Below are 26,594 nucleotides of genomic sequence, written 5' to 3'. Positions count from 1 at the left end.
TTATAATACTGTTCCTGATCATCATTAACTCCTAGTTTATTAATAGCTGTTCAGAAGAAACACTGGCACATGTGATCCTGCAGAAAAGAATGGTGTTTTCTTTTCTCAAGATGAGAGATAAGCCGACTGGTCTACTAAATACTGTAGTATTTTAGCAGTTGGCCCATATGTAGGCTGATGTGCAAATTGGTTCACACTTCCAAATATGAAGATGTGCATTTGATCAAAACAAACACATGAGGGACACCAATCAGTAGTGTGGTGTGATGCCCCCAGCCTTCTCTGAGGATACCTGTTTCTGTGAATGGAAATGTAGGGTATAATCCATTATATTGTAGTGACTGCACAATGTGTAGTGTATTTCACTACTATTAGAAGTGTTGGAGTACACTACATCAGTTAGTAGTTCAGCAGGGACCTTGTCAGACTCAACTATTGAGCAATTAATGTTGAATTGATCTGGAATTTATGAGTAGTTATTCTAAGAAACCGTAGTTACTAATTAATTCTCTATGAGACTCAGTAGTTACTGTTTAGTTAATAGTGAAATACCCTAATCATTAGTTCACTATTACCTACTGAGTAGTTAACTAGTAGTCCTTGGTAGTTAAGAGTAGTTACTTAAGTGTTAATGCAGCACTACTCATTCGTTCCTGCTTAGTTCCTGATTAGTTAGTTATTAACTATGAAAGAGTATTGTAAAGTGTTACCACCTGAATTTGATTTAAACCATTTTAAAACTGCCCTAGAAACCGACCCAGAATTCAAGATGCTGGATTAATATCTTGTGGTCAGCAGTATCAAAAGCTACGCTAAGATCTAATAAGACCATGGGAGAAAATATTGTCACCATATGTTATTTTCCTTTCTAATGTAATTCTCTCAACATATGTTACTCTTCTATGTCTGTTATTTTCTTATAATCTTAACCATGTTTATTGTAGAGTTTTAGCAAATGGTCTTTTGCTTGCAGAAGTAGTGATAACTGTCACACTCTCACCTTGCCCCCTCCCTCCTTTGTTTGTATTTAAATGACCCTTTGTCTCATGACCTTATGGTGATACTATCACCCCCCCTTATCTCTGCCCCCTACATCTCTATTCATACCCCCCGTCTACCCCTTCTTACCCCTCCTCAAAGTCCTTTTGTTCCCCCTTCCCCCTCTTTTAGTTTTTCAATGTATATAAGGTCCTTCCAAAATATTCTTGTTAGACTAGACTCCTGATCCTGCTGATTGACTGCTGATCGACCACGCTGTACCCATACTCTGTATGTGGAAATAAACTCCAGTCAACGCTGAAGCTCCAGTCTCCTGACTCTTCTTGCCGAATTTCTAACAACCAGAATAGAAGGATTTTGTGCATCAGCACTGACCCTGAGGTCATTCATAACATGAACCAATGCCGTCTCTGTACTGTGGTCAGAATGAAAACCTGACGGAAACTTCTCTTATAACTTGTTTGACATTAGATACACATTTAATTGTTTGAAAACAACTTTTTGTAAGACTTCACTTAAAAAGGCAGGTTTGAAATTGGTCTAAAATCATTAATTGTGGAAGGATCCATGCTAAAATACCTGTTGACGGAGAACACTGCACAATAGTTACTACATCATTTTCAATATAATCAAAAAACCATCTTAAAGGCTCCTGAGGGGTGCAGCTGTGTAAGCATTGGTCCTGTCATCAAGAGATCATGAGTTTGATCCCCAGTGATGCAGTAGCTGTCTGTGGCTCGGAGTCCTTGCTCTCCCTGGGTGGGCAGGATGGCCCCCTGTTGGTTTTGATTGGGGGGGGGTTAACTAGGGATATGACTAAATTGGGAAAAAGAAACATCTTAAGGTGATAAGTAGGAAGAGGATTAAGATCTCAGTGGAATTCAGTGAGTTGTCAGATTTACTTTGGAGGTGTTTGTTTGGTCAGTGTCTTGATGTCGTCTTTTTGCTTATCACAGAACAAAACCTCGTATCTCCAAAATAATAACTTTACAGGAGAAACAAAAATATACTTTACTTTTAATGTAAGTCAGCGGAACCAGACTTTTTTCCAAGTCATTTTGGGACAGTAGGTATTTTTAAATTAAATCAAAAACTGAAAATTGATATGAGGTTTTGTTCTGACAGCAGCGATATTCTTTTACTTATTTTACTCTCCCTCTTTGTGCCGTCTTTGCTCCTGATTTATTGTTCCTTTGGTATGTGTATTTCTTAAACTCCACAGTAAACTGACGAGCCTCTTTGGTGGCTGTGAGTGAAATTTACCCTGTAATTCACTGCTGAGTGTAATTCTATGAGAGCTGCAGTACAACTGCATGAAACTCTATAGATCTGATATGAATTTTATGAACTTTTTTCTTTTTCTGTTGTGGTTTAAAAGAATTAACTGAGTACAGTGATCCAGTTTTGTTGAACCACTTGACATAATATGCATTCTATAGAGCTCAAATTGTTCTACTGAATTATATGAATATTTTTATCTGTGTGATGCTTTTGATCAAGTATGTTTTGGTCATTTTGAGGCGGTTTTGTGAGAGTGACCCTTTTGGACCCTTTGTAGAGTTTCCATGTTTATATTTTTTTTAAATTTCAGATGATGACCACAGGCGAGAAAGTTTGGAGTTAAAAATTGGAGTTCATTCGGGACTCCAAGTCTGTAGGAAGTTGCCCAGACACGTGATCTCCCGACGCATTCTGGGAAATGCAGTCCGAATCAGCCTGCGGGAAAACTACTTTGTTTGCGTTTTTTACTTTTCCTGCACATTCTCTTTCTGTTTTTGATAAAAATTAACAATAATAAATAAATAAACAATAAATTAATAAATAAAGACAGACACACAGACAGACAGACAGGCAGACAGATAGATAGATAGATAGATAGATAGATAGATAGATAGATAGACAGACAGATAGATAGATAGATAGATAGATAGATAGATAGATAGACAGATAGATAGATAGATTGGTTGATCAATTAAATGGGAGGGGTGAATCTCCCAATAGGGGGGCAAAACTAGGAGGGCCATGACACAGAGTGCTTTACTATTGGTTGTTGAGAAGTTCGGTGGGTTTTCTGTGACGCTGAGTTCAGCTGAAAAGCGTTTGTGTGAATATTGAAGTTAACTTTTATTCTAGCAGCACTTTTGCTCTTTTATGTCGACGCTCCTAAATGTGATCTGCACTGATTAACTTTTTTAGATAAATATGAAGAACAAATAACTGATTTATAGATGAGGGTCTGAGTTGTGTGTTTCTCAGGCCAGTGAATTCAGTGTAGCCAATATTTACTTCTGTTCTCATGCATTCATCAGAAACAAACAACTGTTTTCATATTTCATTAAAATAATCATGTATCCTTAATGAACAAAGGGTCAGATCATAACATTTGTTTGTCTTCATCGTGCCAGTCTTCCTGTCACCCAGACGTGTTTTTGATTCTGTTTAGGTCACAATAAAGATGGAAAAGATCAGACAATAATCGCCTTTACATCAGAAAAATACTGTCATTTCAAGCATGATGACGTTTCATATTTCCTGTATGTAAAGCTGTTTAAAAGCTGGTATGAGCACTGAGTTGTTAACGAGCACAGAACGTCGTAAGGGGGCCGGACTCGCTAGAGCTGAGTCTGTTTTAGACTGATATGAAACCATTTAACAGAACGGCACTTAACAGAACCTCCTGTCTGGAGCTGGTCCAGCCTGCAGGGCGTGTCTGGGGTTATTTTGATAACCACCTCATCAGCAGTGCACAGTAAAAAGTGTCTCGTCAGATCTGCCTAAAAATGAGTTCATGTTGAACAAATAAATTAACCAGTTTAATTCAACCTAAATCAATACTTTGAATGAACGATTCTTTAAATGTAATTTTAGGTTGAATTAAACTGGTTAAGTTGCTTGTTACCACATTAGGTCATTTCCAGGCGGATCTGACGAGACACTTTTTACAGAGTAAATAAGGTTATTAACCCAAATCTGCACTCGAGGCAATTCTGGAGGCAGAATGACACTCAGAGCGCAGTAAGACGTCAGAAGCGCTTTACTGGTAATGATCTGCGCCTGCGCGGTCGAAGCGGTTAGGGCGGGTAGGCACAACATCCGTGAACTAGAATCGAAAGTAACAGTGAACTGCAGACACTTGGTGATTTCAGCGTCCTCTCCTGACCTCTGAGGAGTCCGGGAGCAGAAAGAGTCCGAAATAGACCATAAAACTAACCCTGAGTTCGGGGATCTGAGGAGAGAGCGGAGATCTGAGAGCGGAGCAGACTCAGTCCGTCTCCTGATGGGTGAGTAAAGGTCTAAGATCCCACCGTTCAGTTTCCGGTGCGGAATAAAATCAGCAGAGTCTTATTAGAACTGCGTCACCAGGGTGGTTCAGTGTTACACTGTAAAAAATGGCTCATCAGATCAACCTAAAAATGACTTCATGTGGTAACAAGTAAATTAACCAGTTTTATTCAACTCAGAAAATCAGTTTGATTGAAAGAACCGTTCACACAAAGAGAGACGGAAACAGAGAGAGAGAGAGAGAGAGAGTATGAGTGAGAGCCTGAAATATCTGTAAAAAGTCAAATCTGCTCCGTTTTAAAATAATAATCATATTAATCTAAATGTAAACTGGCTGGTTTAATATGTCAGTGTGTAACAGTGATGTGAGGAGATGTGCAGGACTGTAAGAACAGCTTTACTGAAGAACTGTAGATGTTCTTTCCTTTTTCTCTCTCTGTTATGGTGACTTCTTAATGTATGAGTTTTTATGATGTAGTTCAGTCAGCAGTGCTGAATCACTGCGTGTTTTATTAATGTATGAATCTTTGCATTAATGTAAACAGTAACTGCACATTTTACAGGTATATTAAAGAAATTCTGTTTGATGATCTGCCAGAATATTCAGTTCTACAGTGAACCGCTCTGAGCCTCAGATCTTCACACACCCAGCCAGCATATCTCCAAATCTGTCCCACCGCAGAGCGGAGCAGGAAAAGGGTTTCTCTGCTTGTAAATCTCCACCAGGTGCATGATGGGAAATTGTTCAGTAAAATAGACATGAAGTGTTGAGGCTCCCAAGGTGGATTGATTTGTGTTGAAAGGACAAAATGGCTCTTCTTAACATTTGGGTTGTGACCCCTGACCTAGAGGTACCTGATGAAACAGACAGTTAGTGTAACAGGCAGGACATTCACAACACATTCAAATGTTCAAACAAGATCAATCACTTTTTACAGGAGCAGCTCTCAGATCTCTGATACAGATTAATGTTTAAATATGATGTAAGGAATTCAGTTCAGTTCTGTCAGCCGTAACTCTGTAAACGGAGGCTGGACTTCAGTCTGGCTGGTGTTCTATTACAGCTTTTGAGAGAGTGACTAAAATAAGTGTGAATCAAAATAACTTTTACACACAAACCAGCCGTCAGAAACACAATGAAGAATCAGAGACACAATGAAGAATCAGAGAACTTCAAGGTGACTCTTGAAAAATGTCTGTTAGATAATAATCAGAATGATGCTCTGAGGAAAAAACACATTGTACTCAAACCTGCTTAACCACATTTTACTCCACCTTAGATTGTGCCCTGTCCCCTACTAAACCTGGCAACTGTGTACAAATGAATATGACTATAAGACTGTAGTGTTGGCACAGAAGAAGAACCAAGTCTGCCATTTTCTCTTAAAGGAACTTTTTACTGAAACAGATGGGAACCACAGGGAAAAAAGGGGTAAGGGCACCAATAAACAAAACACAACAAAAGGGAGGGGCAACACTCCAGATGAGAGGGGCGTAACTCCAGAAGGGTGGACCATGGCTTTAAAAGGGAGGGGCACAACTCCAACTGGATGAACCGTAGCTTTAAATGGGAGGGGCGTAACTCCAAATCGGTGGACCATAGCTTCAAATGCGAGTTACGAAACGCAAAGGGGTGGACCATAGCTTCAAATGGGAGGAGCAAAACCCCAAATGGGTGAATCATAGCATCAAAAGGGAGGAGCAAAACGCAAAATGGGTGGACCATGGTTTCAAATGGGTGGGGTGTAACTCCAAATGGGTGGACCATAGCTTCAAATGAGAGGGGCATAACCCCAAATGGGTGGGCCATAGCTTCACTGTGCTGAGCCCCAGATCTTTCCATGCCCAGCCAACATATCTTCCCATTTGTACCACTACAAATCAGAGAATGAAAAGGGTTTCTCTACTTGTAAATTTCCACCAGGAGCATGAAGGGAAAATGTTACTTCAGACAAATCAGAAACACAATGAAGAATCAGTAAACTTCAAGATCACTCTTAAAAACTGTCTGTCAGATAGTAATCAGAATGTTGCTATGAGGAAAAAAGGAAAAAAACACATCCTACTCAAACCTGCTTAACCATATTTTACCCCACCTTAGATTGTGCCCTGCCCCCTACTAAACCTGGCAACTGTGTCCAAATGAACATGACTGTAGGATTGTAGTGTTGGCACAGAAGAAGATCAGAGTCTGCCATTTTCTCTTAAAGGAACTCTTTACTGAAACAGATGGGAACCACAGGGAAAAGAGGGGCAAGGGCACCAAAACACAAACACAACATAAAATCAGTGAACACACTAATTAGTAAATACACACAAAAGAACACGATAAAAAATAACCAAATCATAACACATATTACGACTCATACATTTCAACATTAGTTGCTTCCTGAGAGGCACTTTGCATGGCCAAACCCCCTCCCCATGGCAGTATGGCCCATGGCCCAGGGTTGGCTAGTTCCCTAGAGTCCTGGCCTGTCCAGCACAAGTGCACCCCCAGGCACCCCAGTCCTCTCTCAGGCCTGTGTCCTTGGGTTAGGGTTAGGTTCAGCCAGTAGAAACTCTGCTGCAACTGCTTCAGCGTCTTGCCCACTCCAAAGGGTCCAATGCCAGCTGCTCCATGCACAGTGCCCAACACTCTCTTCCTTAGGCTTCCCAGGCACAGGCTCCTCCCACACACAGCAAAACATCTAGTCATGAATCCCAGCCAGCACAAAGCATCTTAGCAGTCACTACTGCCTAACCCCATTTCTGTCCTACCTAGAGTCATCCACGTGCCCAAGAGAGCTCTCCTCCTCCTGGGCTCAGTGGAACCCCTCAGCTAACTGTAAGCCATGGTTCCCTCGCTCTGACAGTGCACCCCACCCCCGGAGATACACTAACTGGCTTTGCCACTGCACGTTCACCTCCTCCAGAGGTGGCAGCTCCCCCTATGGGAGAAAAAGGCCACCCTGCCATGCCTTGGCTCCTCCACTAGCCACCGCAAACAACTTTGCTTATTATAAAAATGACTGAATGATCAGATTTTTCTTCATTTTAATGTGGGAGCAGATTGGACTACACAGTGTTCTTCAAAGTATATTTTGTGACCTCACTCATTGTAACCTACTGTAATCTTGCTCAACACAGTGTCAGATGATATGTGCTTTCCTCAGCTGAAGTACAGTGAGTGGTGTCAGACTTTTAGTACTTTGTTCGCTTGAGGATAGCAAAGTTTGCTAAGTTAGCTTGCTGGCAAGCTGTCTCCAGAAACTATTCAACACATAGCTGGAAGCCATACCAGAGAAGTTACCTGGTTGATTATAGGTAATTGGTTTTTGAGATGTATTATAAGTGTATACCGATTCAGTGATCCATAACAGATGTCTGTATACCCTATGTTTCTACAGGAGTGTTATCAAACATGGTATGGTATAAAAAGGTTATCATATTCTTACACCTTGACGATTCTGGGATAATCATAACACATTTGAAATGTAAACTACATTTAGCAGGTGGTAATAAAGCTTTCCAAATTAACCATTGTTAATGTTGAATCACTGAGATTGAAGCCAGGAAACATATTCTCAAAAAGAGAACTGGTTTGGGCATGTGATCTAGAACTTTGAAATGTGCAGCTTTGGATATTTTATCATTTTTGGTTTTCTGCTGTAGGATATTACTGTTTCAGGTAGCATTAATAGTTCAGGGAATCCATGGCATATGTTAGACACAGACATGTTACGTCTCATACAAATACTCTTCCTTCCTATAACGAGTCTGTTTATACCTCTGACTGTCTGTCTGTTGTTCTCTGCTTTGTAGAGCTCAGAGCTGTGGTGTTTGGGGGGAAGTTTGCTGGGAAGACCACACTGATCAATGCCGTGTTTGGAGAAGGCTTCCTGCCGAATCAGAAGAGGACTGCCCAGTGCAAGAAGCTACAGGGAAATGTGTGTGGAAGAGATCTGACGCTGGTTGACACTCCAGGCTGGTGGAAGCATTTTCCACTGAGCGACACTGCAAACTTTCTGAAAAAGGAGCTCATTCAAGGAGTTTCTTTGTGCCATCCAGGACCCCACGCAATCCTGCTGGTCATCGAGATTGACATTCCATTCACAGAGAAGCACAGGAAAGCTGCAGTGGATCACCTTGCACTCCTTGGTGACCAGATCTGGACACACACTCTTGTGCTGTTCACTAGAAGCCGCGCTCTGGGGAAAAGAACTATAGAACAGCACATTGAAAAAGAGGGAGAAGCTCTAAAGTGGCTGATAGAGAAATGTGGGAACAGATATCATGTCTTTGACAGTACAGTCTCAGATAATACATCTCAGGTGACGCAGCTGCTGGAAAAGATTGAGGATACAGTGCGAATAAATGATGGTGCTCATTTCCAAATTGAGGCAAAGATACTGGAGGAGACTGCAGAGTGGAAGAGGACTGTGATGACCAGAGCAAAGTCCAGAGAGTTAAAACGACAAGAACGACTTGACAAAGAGGGTAAGTTACAACATCATGGTTGATTAGCTCAATCTCACACTAAAAAAATGTTAAAAAAATCAAACCTTTAATTAAACTAAATTTAGTCATAGATCTTCAAGTTAATACTTAAATAGAAATTTGTACAACGTCCATTTGCCAACATAACTGTATTCTGCTGTAATGCTTGATCAGATTGGAGAATAAAGAGCTGAGATCACTCCCCTATACAGATTTTCTCTCCAGATTCTCCCGAGTCCTTGTCCTCTCGTTTGGACTCTCACTTTCAGCTTCAGTTTATATATATATTGTGAATTATTGCCCTGCTGGAAGATTTAGCCACAGTCCAGTTTTGGCGCTGGCAGATTTTCATTTAAAATTGCCTGGTAGTTTACAGTCCCAAAATGTCACAGATCCTCCACCGTACTTAACAGTGGGGACGAGGTATTTTTTGTGTAACTGTCCTTTTTTCGGCTTGTTCCTGAAAATCTATTATTGTTGCTTTCTTTGTTGCTGAAACAATTTAAGTTCTTAAATATTCTCTCAGGATGATCCTAATTATTTTCTTAATATAAGATAATCTTCATTGTTTTTTGCATAGGCTGCGTTGCATTTTATATTTGCATTTACCATAAATGACGCATGATACATTTTTGAGCTTGTTGAGATGTATTTTTTTCTGTTATTTAAGACAGCAAAATGGTGGACAAACATAAAACAAAATATTTAAAACATTTTAGCAAACAAGAACTTGAGCTGATGATGTAAGAAACAGCCAACAGGAAAAACAATTGTTCAAAATTTTGAACAACAAATTGTTCAAAATGTCTCGATATAATATAAGCAAGAGATTATAACTGCTTGAATCTTTTTACATTACTGATATTTTGGCTCATGCCATCCTCAATGCTATTTACAACTAGTGCATACAGGTGTAACCTAAAATACTCAATGGCTCTCACATGATCCTCAAGCTACAATCGATATGGATCAAAGTAAATACGTCAGTATAATAAGTACATCTGCATATATACAAATCTACAAAAGGTGGCCATGCCTGGTAAACCTCCAACGTGAGGCAGCCAGGGGGGCGTCCTAATTAGATGCCTGAACCACCTCAATTGGCTCCTCTCAGTGTAGAGGAGTAGGGTCTCTACTTTGAGCTCCTCCCGGATGACTGAGCTTCTCACCATATCAAGTAGACCATTGCCCACTACCCTGTGAGGAAAGCTCATTTCCGCCGCAATCTCATTTTTTCGGTAATTAACCAAAGCTGATGACCATAGGTTGATCTCACCATCCCTCTTCAGATCACTTGTGAACAAGACCGTGAAGAAGACACCTGGGGCAGGTCCTCTGCCCTTACCTGGAGAGGTCATGCCGTTCTTTTCTGGGTGAGGACCATGGACTCAGACTTAGAGATGTTGATCTGCATACCAACTATTTAACACTCCAGTGAGCGCTGGAGGCATCCATGTGATGGAGCCAACCTTCCGGCCTCTACGCATAATACCCTCCTCACCTCAGTTATGCCTTGACATCCTGTCCATGAATATCACAAACAGACCACCAGTCTTCCCTGCCATCTGATCCAACTCAGATGGCGATCAGTTGGCAGCTTAGCACCTCTCTTCTCCCGAGTGTCCAGAATGGTCTCAGGTCAGATGAAACAATGAAAAAGTTGATCACTGACCTTTGACCCAAGGAGCTCTGGTACCAAATACACTTATAAACATCCTTGTGTTCAGTCATGGTGCTCAATCCATGACTAGCACAGAAAGCTAATAACAATTCACCATTCTAGTTTAGATCAGGCAGGCCATTCATCCCAATCACTCCGTTTCCCAGTCATTGCCAATGTGAGCATTGAAGTCTCCCAGCATGACTATGAATTCTGTAGATGGGGCCCTTTTCAGAGCCCCACCCACTTGCTAAAAGAAGACCGAATAAACAAAACTGTTGTTTGAGCATAATTCACATTGAGGAGACCCTCTCGTCCACTGAGACAAACTAACTACATGGCAGCCAGCTGGGGGCTTGTGCATATACCCATGCTCAGCCAGTGCCACTCACCCTGTGTACTCCCAAGTAAGAAAGGGAACAACCTATCAAGGAGTTCCAGGGCCAACACTGTGAATGGAGGTGAGTCCAACTATGTTTAGTTGGTAACTCTCAACCTCCCACACAAGCTCTGACTCCTTCCCCCCCAGTGAGGTTACATTCTATGTGCCAAGAGCCAGTTTCCACTGCAGGAGTCCATGCCACCTAGGACCTCCCTGCCATTTCCCTCTGTCTGGAAGGCACTACACCAGTCCCCTGTGCTGAACTGTGGGTGGTGGGCCCACATGGTCCCCCTACTTTGCCTTTTCTGGCTGAGCCCAGGGTTACATGGGCTGCCCAGCCACCAGGAACTCACAGAGGAACACCACCCCAGGCCTGGCTCATGGGGTAGGTCCCGGTAACCCTCCACCGTGCAAGGTTCACAATATATATATATATATATATATTATATATATATATATATATATATTATATATAATATATTATTCATAGGGGATTTAGGATCATGTTAGTCTGGATCTTGACTCCATACATGTTCGCCTTGTAGACCCTATTAGGAACATACTGCTCCAGATGACATAACTCTGAAAATCCCTAGTCCACACAAAACCTTCCGCCATGCCAAGGCCCTGATCTAGGAAGGCCATCATTATCAAGAATGGAACTGTTATGTAGCTGACTTCCTATTTCTGTTCCTGAGTTATATTTTATTGTTCTCTGTAAAACGTACTTTTTTCCTCAGAGCTGAGAATCGCATTGCTTGGTTGGGTGATTGCTGGGAAGAGTTCAGCTGGGAATACCATCTTGAACAAAAAAGTGTTTGTTACTGATCAAAGTACTCTTAAATGTCAAAGTGGACATGGGGAAGTGGATGGAAGACCAGTAACTGTGCTCGATACACCCAGCTGGTTTAAGTACTTTCCTGCTCAGTACACTCCAGCATGGATAAAGTCTGGAATTTTAAATGGTGTAGGTCAGACTGTCACCCCCCCACACTGCATACTTCTAGTGATTCCTGGAGACACATCGTTCCAAGAGGAACAGAGAAAGGTCATTGAAGAGAATATGAGCTTACTTGGAGAGCAGGTGTGGCGACACACCATTGTACTTTTCACATGGGGTGACATACTTGGAGACGTGAACATAGAGCAGCACATTGAGAGTGAAGGTGAAGCTCTGCAGTGGGTGGTCGAGAAATGTGAGAACAGATATCACGTCTTCAACAATGAGGATGGAGAGAATCGTGTTCAGGTTACAGAACTGCTCGAGAAGATTGATCACATGATGGCTCAAAACAGTTCATTCCAACTGATTACTGAGACGTTTGGTGGAATTCATGCAAAGCAAGAAGAAGACGCACAAACAAAGTCTACTGATGAGCATGACTTACAGGATATTGTCCGATTCGTGGATGAGGAATGGAGAAGAAGAGACAAGGAGCTTCTGAAAAGGGTTTCAGATGTCAAGAAGGCCATAAGGGCTACATTCCCCCATGTAAAAAGAAAAGGAGATAAAAGTATGGATTTCCCTCTTGAGCGTGAGTCTTTTTATAATACTTACATGAGCCTTCAGCTGTTTTTAACCTGTTATAATAGAAATAACACTACATATTTTCTACAGTGAGTGAGAAGAGATTAAACACTGACACAAAGGATCACAGTGATGAGAAAGTGTCTCAAACAGAGCCGGAGTCTCGCAGTGAGTAAATCAGTCTTCCTGTTTGCCGTATTGTGAAGTTTCACCAATTGCATTGTCCAAGAATTTTCTGAACTGTACTGTATTCAGGTCTGTTTTATGTTATATAAGAAAATCACAGCACAACACAGATGTCACTGTGTCTCTGTGTCTGCATTCAGATGTAGGAACAGTTCAGGATGAGGCTAAAAGCACCCTGAAACTCAAGGATCACATTAAAGAGATGCTTGATCGGGAGTGGAGCAGACGAGAAGAGGCAGTGATGGGAAGATTTCTGGAAATGTTAAGCGAGCTCAAACGTGGTGAGCAACAGGTCTTCACCAGTAAATTACTAAACACAATAATGTAATGAGCTCTTAAGCTGTGGATTTGACCATAAGCAGTTTTAGATGGTAGTTAGATGATAGAAATGGGACTGTCAGCCAGTTGTTCTGTTTTTAATTACTTACAACAGAAATAACACTACGTATTATTTGCAGTGAGTGAGATGAATTCAAACATTGAGACAGACGACAACGCTGATGAGGAAGTGTCTCAAACAGAGGTGGAGTTCTGCAGTGAGTAAATCAGTCTAGCTCTTTGCTGTATTGTGAACCTTTGCTAATTACCTTGTCAAAGAATTTTCAGAATTGTGTTGTATTCAAATCTGTTTTACATTTTACAAGAAAATGAAGTCTCTGTGTCTGTATTCAGATGTAGGAACAGTTCAGGAAGAGCCTAAAAGCACCCTGACACTCAGGAGTCAGATTAAAGAGATGCTTGATCGGGAGTGGAGCAGACGAGAAGAGGCAGTGATGGGGAGATTTCTGGAAATGTTGAGCGATCAGGGATGGGGTGAGCAACAAATCTTCAACTGTAAATTACTAAATTAAGTAGTTTATTCAACGTATGAAATACTGGGGACCACCTAATTACCCTGTTGGACCCCTTGTACGTCTCAAAATCAAAATTCTGGGGGTCCCTGAAATGAACTTAGGATGTTATGCTGTCCTTTAGGGAAAAATAGACACTCAAATACAAATTCAGGGAAATCCCTTTTTTACATGTTTAGCCTTTTTCACCCCAAAGCTCTGAGATTCTGTCTTTAATATGCAGCACTGCTTTGCCTCAGGGTGGCGCTGTAGCAGACTGGTTCACCCAGTTGGTCCTTCATAGCCTAGAAACTGTAACTCTGCCCGGATTCCTCTAAAATACTTTACAATGAGCTGCAGCAGATCTGTAAATCTGAAAACTCGCCCAGTTTCCAAAGAGTTTGGAGTGAAGAGTGACTGTTCCTCATTTCTCACACTGAAGACAGAAGAGGAGACGAGGAAGATCTCAGTTACTGTGAGGAAGAGCGCAGAACCATACTAGAACAGAGACTTTACAGAGGAACAGCTGATAAAGCTAACAATTTACTGACATTGAAGCATCACCGCTGCTATGGAGAGAGACTTAGTAGCCAATGCTGGAGTAGCTAGCTCCATGGATCCATGCAGTTGAAAGTTCCATATTAATAATATCTACAAAGGTGAGGATCCATTGCCGCCAGCACAGAGAATGTGGAGGTTGCCAGCGCAAGGCTAACATTTTTTTTTGCAGCTGTGAGACCAGCCAGCCAGATTCGCTTTTCAGCACAATTTAAATTACATTCAGAGTTGTCAATCAAAAGCAAAGTTTGGACTGTACTTGGAATGGTTTTATTGAGAATGTCTGATAATGTAAAAGAAACCTTAGTCCAAAACTTACGCACATTTAAACACTCCCAGTACATATGTAAAAATGTACCGTATGAACCATCAGAACAAAAATTACCAAGAGGAGATGGAGTAAGATGCATATGGTAGCGTCTGCAGGGGGTTAAATAGGATCTGTGGATAAAATTATAATGAATAAGCTGATGGTTAGGCTGATGTGATGTTATTCCATATAGGATGCCAATTGATTTGACCCTAGCCACTTTTTAGCTCTTTTTCCCATATAGTTTGTAGACCTAAAGGTTTATATACAGCACGTAGTATTATAAGATAAACTTCGGATACCCAAACACTTGATAGAAACAAACAGTTTACGCAATGGGTGTAAGGGTAAAGTGCAGCCCCAAGGAACACCATAAGCCTTCATGGCAGAGCGAAGGCGAAGATAGAGAAAAAAATGAAAAAACCTGTATACCGGTATACTGTAAAATGCAAGCAAGTCTTGGAATGTCCAAAGTCCCGAATCATTAAAGATGTCATCTAGAATATGTATGCCCTTTTGTTGCCATTGAGAAAAGAAAAAAGGCTTATTGGCAGTAAGGAGCATTTGTGCCAAACCGTTATGGTTTTGGTTAGTTTTTCTACAACCCGCCATGTCAAAAGTAAATTACTAATTAGAGGACCATGTCTCAGTTTACATTGCTTTATGGGAATATTCGAGTAGATGAGATCTTGTAATCTGTGTGGAGCAACCAAACTTTCCTCAAGAGGCCGCCAAGATGTTTGAGTATCTGAATTGAGCCAAACTGACAACGGACGAAGAACAAAGGAATAATAATATAATTTGAAATTAGGAAGAGAAAGTCCTCCATCTGTTTTATTACGCTGAAGAGTAGCGAGTTTAATTCGAGGTTTCTTGCCTTTCCATATATTAGCTGAAATACTGTAGTGAAGTTTGTCCCATAAACCTACAGGAGGAGGTAAGAGAATCATAGAACGTATAAAATTAACTCTAGGAAGAATATTAATTTTCACTACTGATGTACGGTTTTGTAGGGTATTAAGTAAATGACTCCAGTTTCTCATATCATCACAGATTTTAGTAAATATCTGGTTAAAATTTTTCTTAACTGTTAATTGAAGGGATGGATGAATTTCAATCCCTAGGTTCCTAAAGTGATGTACTACAGGGATAGTGCAGACTTTGTCTTATTGACCTTATAGCCAGATTAACTGCAAAACATATCCAGAATGAAGAGCACACGTGGAAGTGTTTCAGGTACATTATTAATCATAAGCAAAATGTTGTCAGCATATAAAGAAATGTAGTGATGAGTATTATTAATGGTGATTGGAGAGTAAAGTGGGAAAGCCGAATCGCTTGGGCCAGGGGCTCAAGTGACAGAGCAAATAAGAGAGGAGAGAGAGGACAGCCTTGTCTAGATCCACAAGAAACTAAAAATGGAGATGAGCATTTGTTACCTGTTATTACCATAGCTGAAGGGTTGGCATATAGAGTTTTAACCAGTTTAATGAAATTAAGACCCAGTCCCATTATGTCCAATACAGCCCATAAAAAGCCCCAGTCGAGTCTGTCAAATGCTTTCTCTGCATCTAAAGAAACAGCAGCACATGGAGTAAGTATATCAGGTGCACAATCAAGGACATGAAGCAGCCAACGAACATTGTCAGAGGCAAGTCGTTTTTTAATGAACGCTGTCTGATCATGGTGAACGAATTTAGTCATATATGTTTCAAGGCATGTTGCAAAGACTTTAGCAAATTATTTAACATCTGATCCAATCAAAGACAGGGGCCGATAACTGCTGCAGGAGGTTGGGTCTTTTTGTGGTTTAAGAAGAAGAGAAATGATTGCTGTATTCGCATCCCTCTGGAAAGAACCTGTTTATATTGCATTATTTATCATGTCTAACAGGGGTGGACCTAGTTGGGAAAAGAATGTCAAATAAAATTCTGGGGGTATACCATCCATGCCTGGAGCTTCCCTTTCTTCATTGCTTGTAGAGCTTTTTTGAGTTCATTTAATGTTACTGCCTGGCCAAGCATATCTGCTTCTTCTTTAGATGGTAAATTTAGAGTCCTCAGATAACTCATGTGATCATTATATTCCATTTGTGATTCAGATTGGTATAACTCTGCATAAAACTGCTGAAATATAGAATTAATCTGGGCCGGGTACCTTGGGGTGATTTTATAACAGGGATGTCAGAAAAATGCTCACTATTGTGTAATTTAAGGGCCAACAAATGGCTAGGGCGACTACTATGAAAATAATAATATTGTCTAACTCTATGCATGAGAAATTCAGAACGCTTTCTAAGCAGAGAATTAAGCTCCCCTTTAGCTAATTCAAGCTCAGCTGCAACAGTTTCATTAAAGGATGTCTATAGTGAATGAACAAGAGAGGCAACTTTGTTTTCTAGGACTGTAATTTCCTTTAGTTTAGTTTTGTTTAGTTGTGAGGCAAAAAGAGTGGATTTCCCCCTAATGTATCCCTTAATTGCTTGCCACAAAATTCGTAGATCTGTAACTGAGCCATAATTGATAGCCACAAAATCTTTAAGACCAGAGCTAAATTCAGCAATAAAATTTTCATTCTGCAGCAATGTAGTGTTAAACCGCCATCTGAGAGCATGTTGAGACAAGTTGTGTAAGATTAAATTAGAAATATTTGGGTGGTGATCAGAGAGTGATGAAGGGATGATTCCGGATGATGTCTCGCTGAATAACAAGTATATTCTCTTGAGGAGGGGTTGAAGACACGCCAAAGGTCTAGAAGAGCGAGGTCAGAGGCAACCTTGTTCACTGCCAAAGAAGATCTAGATTGAATATCATTTTGGCCATTTTTGGAGCGGTCTAATAAATTATTAAAAACCGCATTCATGTCAGCGCCTATAATCAAAGGATATTCAAATTTTAACAGATATTTTGTCAAAAAATGAAAAAATTCTGGATCAAAGGTAGAGGGAGCGTACACTGATACAAATGTGATTTTTTTCCCCATGACATTTGCATCAAGATGTGCAATTCATCCAGATATGTCTGAGCCGGTATTAAGTATTGTTATACTCAACGTCCTACGCAAAAGAATTAAAGTACCATTAGTTTTACTCTCGGCTGCAGAAAAAGCTGCCACATAAAAATGCTTATTGGCCATTCTGGGCACGTTTTGTGATAAAAGATGAGACTCCTGAAGTAATGCGATATATATTTTTTTCCTATGAAGTATGTCAAGACAGCTGGTCCTTTTGGAAGGAGAGTTTAAACCCCAGACATTCCAAGACAAGACTGACAAATCGACCATTGTCTTATAAAAAAGAAAAATAGATTGACCACAATTTAGCAAATGAAACCTGAAAGCAGAAAACCACCAGAAAACCAAAACAAATCATTTGAGTTACAAAGACCATATCAGACTGGAAAAAATAAAGAGTATTAGGGTGTCATGTTCCCTTTTTCCCCGAACCGTAAATAACTTGAACAATCCCCACTGAAAAGAGAAAGAGCATAATGATGCTCTCATTCTCTGCTTCATCCCCTTCCCATAGTTGAACCGTGACACGTGTGCATACAGCAGCTACGATATCGCACCATTCCCTCAATAACACCGAAATTCCTACCCACTTGAACATTGATGATACTAGTTAAGCTTACTTTAGATACCATAATGTCAACAGAGTTTGACTTATGCATGCAGGAAAGTTTAAAGTAAGCAAGCAATCAACACTGAATCTATGCTTCCATGGTGTTCTCATTCAGCTTGGCTAAAGAGGAGAGCAGACCCTCTGCTTCCGAAGGCGAGGAGAAATGATGCGCAGTACCTGACACGTTGACTTTTAGCAGAGCCGGATATAGCAGAAAGTTCTCTATATCAGCTGCTTTCAATGTTTTCTGAACTGAAAGAAAAGCCATCCTCTTCCCAAGATGGCGGCGCGTGCACACGCTGTGGCTTCTCTCTCCCGATGAAATTGTGTTTTCGTGTTTTTTGTCCTGCGAGTCGCAGGGTTTTTGTATGTCTTCATCGCATTTACCTGTCTTGAAGCGCACATACAGCCGTGAGTTCCTGCTCGACATTGGCAGAACCTCATTTTTAGAATTAAACTCGCAGCACAAAGAAAAGCTACAAGTCTGCGGTTTGCTTAGGAGTCCGGCACCAACACCGCCCTCCACTCCTGCATCTCGCCCAGTGTGGAGGCGCTGCAAGTGGCATGAGCGGAAGCAGAAGAGGGGTAAGCGCGGAGGTATCCGAGCTAGGCTAACAGCTAGCCCACACAAGCCGGCCATCCCCACCATGATACTGGCCAACGTATGCTCACTGGACAACAAACTGGACTACATACGCCTGCTACGCACAACCCAACAGTCTGTGAGAGACTGTTGTGTGTTTGTGTTCATGGAAACATGGCTCAGTAACAACGTACCGGACCACGCCATTCAGCTCGAGCAGCTAACATGCTATCGAGCAGACAGAGCTCTCGTCAAAGGAGGTAAGACCAGCGGCGGGGAGCTTTGTGTTTACATCAGTGATGCCTGGTGTCGCGACGCTGCTGTGGTCTGCAAACACTGCTCACCGTTAGTGGAGTTTATGGCTATTAAGTGCAGGCCATTCTACATCCCGAGGGAATTTACTGCCGTTATAATCATCGCTGTTTATATTTCTCCGAGCTCCAATAACAACAATAGGAGTGAGGCACTGAATGAGCTGTATCGACACATCAGTGAGCAGCAGACAGCCCACCCTGATGCTTTTCTCATCTTGGCTGGAGATTTCAATCATGCAGACCCAAAGAGTGTGTTTTCAAAAATATATCAACACATAAACTTTCCAACACAGGGAAAAACACACTGGACCATGTTTACACCACCCAGAAAGAAGCTTACAAAGCCATTCCCCTCCCCCACCTTGGCACCTCTGACCACGTCATTGTTGTGCTAATGCCAGCATACAAACCACTGGTTAAAGTCACCAAACCAGTTCAGAAACAGGTACGAGTGTGGCCGGAAGGTCTTCAGAGACATTTCAAGACTGGAATGTGTTTAAACAAGCGGCGACCTACAACAACACCACAGATCTCCAGGAGTATACTGACACAGTCACTGGTTACATTTCCAAGTGCATTGAGAATGTAACTGTTCTCAAGACCATCACGGTTCGGGCCAATCAGAAGCCATGGCTGACAGGGGAGGTATACAGGCTATTGAAGGCTAGAAATGCTGCCTTCTCAGCAGGAGACGAGGTGGGGCTGAGGGCAGCTAGGACCAACCTGTCCCGCGGCATCAGAAAGGCAAAGAGGCAGTACTCCAGGAGGATAGCCCATAGCTTCGGCGACAACAGAGATACACGGAGCCTGTGGCGGGGGATACAGACCATCACAGACTACAAGCCCCCACCGCAGACCTGTGACAGCTCCACCTCTCTGCTGAATGAGCTTAACAACTTCTTCGCCCGGTTTGAGACAGACAACAACATGCCTGCAGAGGCAAGAGGATCCCACCCCCTCCTGGAGACCAGGTGCTGATGCTGTGCCCAGTCAGTGTGAGGAGATCATTCAGCAGGGTCAATGTTCGGAAAGCTCCTGGTCCTGACAACATACCCGGTCGTGTGCTGAGGGACTGTGCTGGGGAGCTCACAGATATGTTTACAGATATCTTTAACATCTCGCTGAGTCAGACTGTCGTCCCCGCATGCCTGAAAGCCACCACCATCATCCCTGTACCGAAGAAAGCATCACCCTCTTGTTTTAATGACTACCATTCAGTTGCACTCAATCCTCATTCTCATGAAGTGCTTTGAACGGTTGGTCATGCAACACATCAAGTCTGTCCTTCCCCCCTCCCTGGACCCCTTCCAGTTTGCATATCGGCCTAATCGCTCTGTTGATGATGCCATCTCCACCGCCCTCCACTCCCTCACACATCTGGACAAAAAAGACTTTTATGTCAGATGCTTTTCATAGATTTCAGCTCCGCATTTAATACCATCACCCCCCAGCAGCTCATTCTCAAACTGGACAGACTGGGGCTGAACACTTCACTGCGCAACTGGCTGTTAGACTTCCTGACTGGGAGACCACAGGCAGTACGGGCCGGCAACAACACATCCCGCACCATCACACTGAACACAAGGGCCCCCCCAAGGATGTGTACTGAGCCCCCTCCTATTCACTCTGATGTCCCACGACTGCACACCGTTGCACAGCTCCAACCTCTTCATCAAGTTTGCGGACGACACGACTGGTGGGTCTCGTCAGCAACAACAATGAAATAAACTACAAGAGCGAGGTGAGTCACCTGGCCTTGTGGTGTAGACACAACAATCTCCATCTGAACATTGAGAAGACGAAGGAGATCGTTGTGGACTTCAGGAAAACGTGCACCCAGCATGCTCCTCTGACCATCAACGGTGCTGCTGTGGAGAGGGTGAACAGCACCAAGTTCCTGGGCGTGCACGTCACAGAGGACCTCTCCCGGGCCAACAAAACAGCATCACTGGCCAGAAGGGCTCATCAGCGCCTCTACCTACTCCACAAACTGAGAAGAGCCAGAGCCCCAGCCCCCATCATGTGCATCTTCTACAGAGGCACCATCGAGAGCATCCTGACCAACTGCATCACCGTGTGGTATGGCGCCTGCACCGTGTCCTGCCGCAAGACACTCCAGCGCATCGTGAGAGCAGCTGAGAAGATCGTTGGCACCTCCCTCCCCTCCCTCCAAGAGATATACAGCTCCCGTCTCGCCCGGAAAGCCCTCTGCATGGCAGGTGACCCCACTCACCCACTACACAGCTTCTTCAGCCTGCTGCTATCAGGGAGGAGACTGCGGAGTCTCCGGGCCAGGACCAGCAGACCGGGGGACAGCTTCATCCACCAGGCTGTCAGGATGCTGAACTCTCTCCCTACTTTGCTTCTGCCCCCCACACACACAGAGTTTGGACCCCAACACAGGTTCCTGACCCCCACTCCCCAATACTGAACTCTGACAGCATTGGTCAAACACAGGTTCCTGACCCCCGCTCCCCAATACTGAACTCTGACATTCTCAGAGACTGTTACGCACCCATCACTTTAACAGCTCCATAAGCTCATTCTAATTGCACTACTGTTTATATTTGCACTATTTATACCCACTGACCTTAATCTGTAAGTGCCACTTTAGTGTTAGTTTCAGGACCTTCTATATTTATTTATTTTTTATTATTCTATTTTTCTACAATTAGTGTTTATTTTACGATTAGTGTTTAGTGTTTTTTTAATGTCTATTTAAATACACACTTTTCCTGTTTACTTTCTATTTAATATTATCACTACACCATGGGGTCTGAGAGTAATGCAATTTCAATACTCTGTATGTCCTGTACATATTGTAGTATTGACAATAAAGCTGACTTGACTTGACTTGACTTCTTAATAGTGGCAGCGCTGTAGTCAACAAAGAAACGTAGCCTGGAGCCTGAACACACAACAGGACTGCGCTCGCTGTAAGCCTTCAGCAGCCATTGCCTATCCTGATACCGCAGAAATTTGAAGATGAGCACCCGCGGCGAATTCTGACCATCCGATGATTTCTTGTAGATTCGGTGGGCTCTCTCAATCTCCATTTCTTTATCAGCAAGGGAAGGGAACCACTCTTTGATCGCCTTTTGGATGTAGCCAACGGGGTCGTCACCTTCGAAGCCGTCCGGGAGTCCTACCAGCCGCACGTTATTACAGCGTGAGCGATCGTCGAGTTCAGCTAGCTTACTTTCAACAGACTCCAGCTGAGTTGTATGGCAACTGAGAATCTTCTTCTGCTCACGTTGTTGGCCAAAACTTTGTCAACTTTTGAAATCATCATGAGGACTGACTTCGTCTGTGTTGAAAGGTCATCTTGAATTGCAGACAACTGAACCTTGAAGTCCGCGCACATCGCTTCCAACAGCGACTGGAGAAAGCTAGCTTATTTTTCCATGGAATCAGCCAAGAGATCCGCCATCTTAGCCATCCTGGATGAGTCAAACTGCTTTGATTTTTTCTTAATTGGAGAGGACACCAGCAAAGAAATCGCTCTCCCCTTTGTGTTCGACATCTCAGACAATCTTTCACAACAAAAGGTACCAGGGTAGTGAAATTAAAACCGACTAAATCAATCAAAAAGAGGAAAGGAATGCGAGAGCTCTAGTCGCGAGCTGCCATTCTGGAAAATCGGTCACGTGACCCCACGAGCAGTTTTAGATGATAAATGATAGAAATGTGACTGACAGCTAGTTGTTCAGTTTATATCTGTGTACTGACTTCTGTGCTTTTCCTTTTTTTTCCACAGAGACCCAGTCTGAGCCAACAGACGATGACAAAGAAATATCCAAAAACAAAGTCTCCCACTGGTTACGGAAATGCTCTGAAGGATTGGCGTCGACTTCAAGCAGTGTTTGGTCAGACAAATGATATCATCATAAGAGTTTTCTGAGACCTTTTTTGACCAGATAAATCCCTGCTACAATAATGAAACGTGTAATCAGTTCTGCTGTACTTTGTGTTTCTGTAATTTAAAGGGGAATTTCCAGTTTTCTGAACGATTTAGACTTTGAGATGTAAACAGAGTCATTCAGAGTGTTTTGATGTGAAGTGATTAATTGTAGAGAAACATACAGACTCAGGTTTCTTTACAGTGGTGTACAGTGGTGTCAGATTTCTTTACTGGGGTCGCCATGACTACAACACAGATATAACCATTTTATTTACTATACAAAACCACCAGTGAACCTACATGAGTCTTCTGAGTTCTGAGTAAAAAGTTAACCTTGGGGACTATTTTGCCTCACAACACCCTTCACGGATCCCTCAATTATGAATAGATTAAAGGGGACCTATTAGGCACTTCCGGTTTTTCTCCAGAAAGTCCCAAGAAAGACCTTCAGCAGAGCAGACAGGCAGACGTCTCACACTGTGCTTGTTTTGGCCAGCAGAGGGCGCTGCTGCTATCTACTGACCACTTCTATCACTCTGTCACCTAGTTTTAGAGAACACTGCTGTGTAAAACTCCAGAAGCTTACAGGTCTACAGAGAGTCCACAACATCAATACAAATGTCTTTTCAGGACACAAGGTAACCCAGGGGTTAAAGCAGGGGTGGAGTTACGGGACTGAATCTCTCTACCAGCTGATCAGTGGGCTCTGATTTGTACAGACAGTCGACGTGAATGAGATCCACAAATAGTGCATCATTTTTAAACTGCGTCACTTTTTCAGCCTCCATATTTGACTTATGGCATATGCTGATGGCATCTCTGTCTGTCCAGATCTGGAGCTGCCCAGGGGTGAGTTTAGGGTCTGGATATTGGGCTACAGCTGCAGGGTTGCTTTTTCCTGCCAGAGTGTTTAATATGAATATGAATTATGGGCTTAATTACTCAACATGTCATGTATGTGTAGATAATTAAACAAACTGTACTGAACCATTGTAGTTTGACCATTGTCTTTATTGAGTGCTCCACAGATCACCAGCTTCACTCATCCTTGTAGCTACTGTGTAATTTTCTGACAAAGTTGACAAAGTTACTTAGTTAGTACCCAGTTTTATCAGTTGGCCTTTGCCAGAGTTTATTACAGTACAGCGGTTACCCTGGTCAAAATACAGGACATTAACATGACATTAATTCAACATCAATTAATGTTGTAATAAAATTAACATCCTGAATGAAGTTCTAATAAAATTAATAAAACATTCTGGATTAATATCCAGAATGAAGTTCTAATAAAATTAACATCCAGAATAAGATTAAAATAAAACTGACATCCAGAATGAAGTTCTAAGAAAATCATTATCAAGAATGAAGTTCTAATAAAATAATGTCCAAGATGAAGTTCCAATGAAATTAACGTCCCGAGTGACGTTCTAATACCTTCCAGAATGAAGTTCTCATAAAATTAATATCCAAAGTGAAGTTCTAATAAAATTAGTATCCAGAATTAAGTTCTAATAAGATTAATAGACATAATGACATTCTAATAAAATTAATATCCAGAATAAAGTTCTAACGAAACTGAATATTCAGAAAAAGTTCTGAAAAATCAATATCCAGAATAAACATTTTACTTTTGTGATTTTTGTTTAAATGTTTTTAAAGATGTTTTTAATATGTTTTAAAATAAAATTTAGAAGGAAGTGAGGCTGCATCCCTGTCCCTCATGGTCACATGGTGAGCAGTTAGATCCCATTGTTTTGATAAAATTAATATCCAGAATGAAGTTCTGATAAAATTTACATCCAGAATCACTTTCTAATAAAATTAACATCCAGAATGAAGCTCTAATAAAATTAACGTTCAGAATCGTTTTTGAAATAAAATTATTAACTTTCTTTTCTAATAAAATTCATGTCCAGAATGAAATTCTAATAAAACTAATATCCAGAATGATGATCTAATATAATTAACGTCCAGAAAGATGTTCCAATAAAATGAACTTCCAGAACGAATTTCTAATAAAAAAGGTCCAGAATGACATTCTAATAAAATCAATATCCAGAATAAAGTTCTGATAAAATGAATGTCCAGAATGAAGTTCTCATAAAATTATATCCAGCTTGAGGTTCTATTAGAATTAAGATCTAGAATGAATTTCTAACAAAACTAACATTCAGAATCACTTTCTAATAAAAATTAACATCCAGAACCACTTTCTTATAAAATTAATATCCACAATAAAGATACAATAAAATTAATTTCCAGAATGAAGTTCTAATAAAAGTAACATCCAGAATCACTTTCTAATAAAATTAACATCCAAAAAGAAGTTCTAAAAAAATGACATCTAGAACCACTTTCTTATAAAATTAACATTCAAAATAAAATTCTAATAAAAATAACATCTAAAATCACTTTCTAATAAAGTGCATGTCCAGAATGAAATTCTAATAAAACTAATATCCAGAATGACGTTCTAACAAAATTAACCTCCAGAATTAAGTTCTTATAAAATGAACATCCAGAATGACTTTCTAATATAATTAATGTCCAGAACAATGTTTTAATAAAATCAACTTCCAGAATGAATTTCTAATAAAAAAGTTCTAATAATGATGTCCTAGAAGTTAATTATATTAGAAAGTCATTCTGGATATTAATTTTATTAGAACGACTTTCTAACATAAGTAACTTCTAGAATGATGTTCAAATAAAGTTAACTTCCAGAATCAATTTCTAATAAAAAAGGTCCTGAATCAAGTTCTATTAAAATTAACATCCACAATGATGCTCTAACAAAATTAATATCCACAATGAAGTTCTGATAAAATGAATATCCAGATTGAAATTCTAATAAAATGAATATCCAGAATGAAGTTCTATTAAAATTAAAGGAAGTAGGTAAGTAAGTAAGTAAAGTTTATTTATATAGCGCTTTTTACAACAGGTGTTGTCACAAAGCAGCTTTACAAGGAAATCAGCATTACAAAAAGAAATCCGGGTCCGAGCCCCCATGAGTGTCGCCAGTGGCGACAGTGGCAAGGAAAAACTCCATAGAGAAACAGGAAGAAACCTTGAGAGGAACCAGGACTCAGAAGGGGAACCCATCCTCCTCTGGTCGACACCGGATAGTAAACATTGTTAGTATAAAGTATTATAGTACAAAAACAGGGTAAAACGTGAAGGAAACAATTAATTTGAATAGTTCAGTTCATGCTGCAGCAGAAGCAGCAGCATCAGTGGGGTCAGGTTGTGAGGGTGAGGTTTGCACGGCGTTGTACAGCAGGAGGCTCAATGTTGGTAAGCTGGTCCAGAGGGCTGGCGAGCAGTGGCACCCGATCGAGGCAGAAAAGGCAGCAGCATCAGACGCACAGGATGGGCAGCTGTTCAACTCGCCGAAGAAAAAAAAGGAAAACACACAGAGAGGAAAACACACAGAGTCAGTTCTGTAATGGGTGACCAATCACAAACTACAGTGTTAGCAGAGACTCTGGCAGGTATAGAACTAACAGGGAAAACTAATTACCAAAGTCTCGACTATACAAGTAGGTTTTTAGCTTAGACTTAAACACTGAGGCTGTGTCTGAGTCCCGAACATTAACAGGAAGACTATTCCAAAGCTGGGGGGCTTTGTATGAGAAAGCTTCTCAATCCAAAATTTTACTGGTAACCAGTGTAAGGTTGATAAAACTGGGCTGATATGGTCAAACTTTCTGGTTCTAGTAAGAACTCTGGCTGCAGCGTTCTGGACCAACTGAAGCTTGTTAACGCTTTTGCTGGGACATCCAGACAGCAGGGCATTACAGTAGTCCAGCCTTGAAGTAATAAATGCATGAACTAACTTTTCTGCATCCTGTAGAGAGAATGCATTTCTCAATTTAGCAATATTGCGAAGATGCAGGAAGGCTGTTCTAGTGATATTAGTTATGTGTGTGTTGAAGGACAGATCAGGGTCTATAATGA

General features: G+C 41.3%; 1 protein-coding gene across 1 annotated transcript; it reads left to right on the top strand.

The window, feature by feature from the left end:
- Positions 1-4,039: 4,039 nt before the first annotated feature.
- On the top strand, positions 4,040-23,629 carry LOC118812758 (GTPase IMAP family member 8-like). Its single transcript, XM_036577873.1, has 8 exons — positions 4,040-4,280; positions 8,086-8,760; positions 11,543-12,337; positions 12,421-12,498; positions 12,657-12,797; positions 12,975-13,052; positions 13,189-13,329; positions 22,491-23,629. Exons 1-8 carry the CDS (start codon positions 4,277-4,279, stop codon positions 22,610-22,612), a joined length of 2,034 nt encoding a protein of 677 aa, XP_036433766.1. The 5' UTR covers positions 4,040-4,276; the 3' UTR covers positions 22,613-23,629.
- Positions 23,630-26,594: the final 2,965 nt, after the last annotated feature.

This window comes from Colossoma macropomum, unplaced genomic scaffold, assembly GCF_904425465.1.
Source record: "Colossoma macropomum unplaced genomic scaffold, Colossoma_macropomum, whole genome shotgun sequence".
Lineage (NCBI taxonomy): Eukaryota > Metazoa > Chordata > Actinopteri > Characiformes > Serrasalmidae > Colossoma > Colossoma macropomum.
This window is presented reverse-complemented; position numbering and strand designations above follow the sequence as displayed.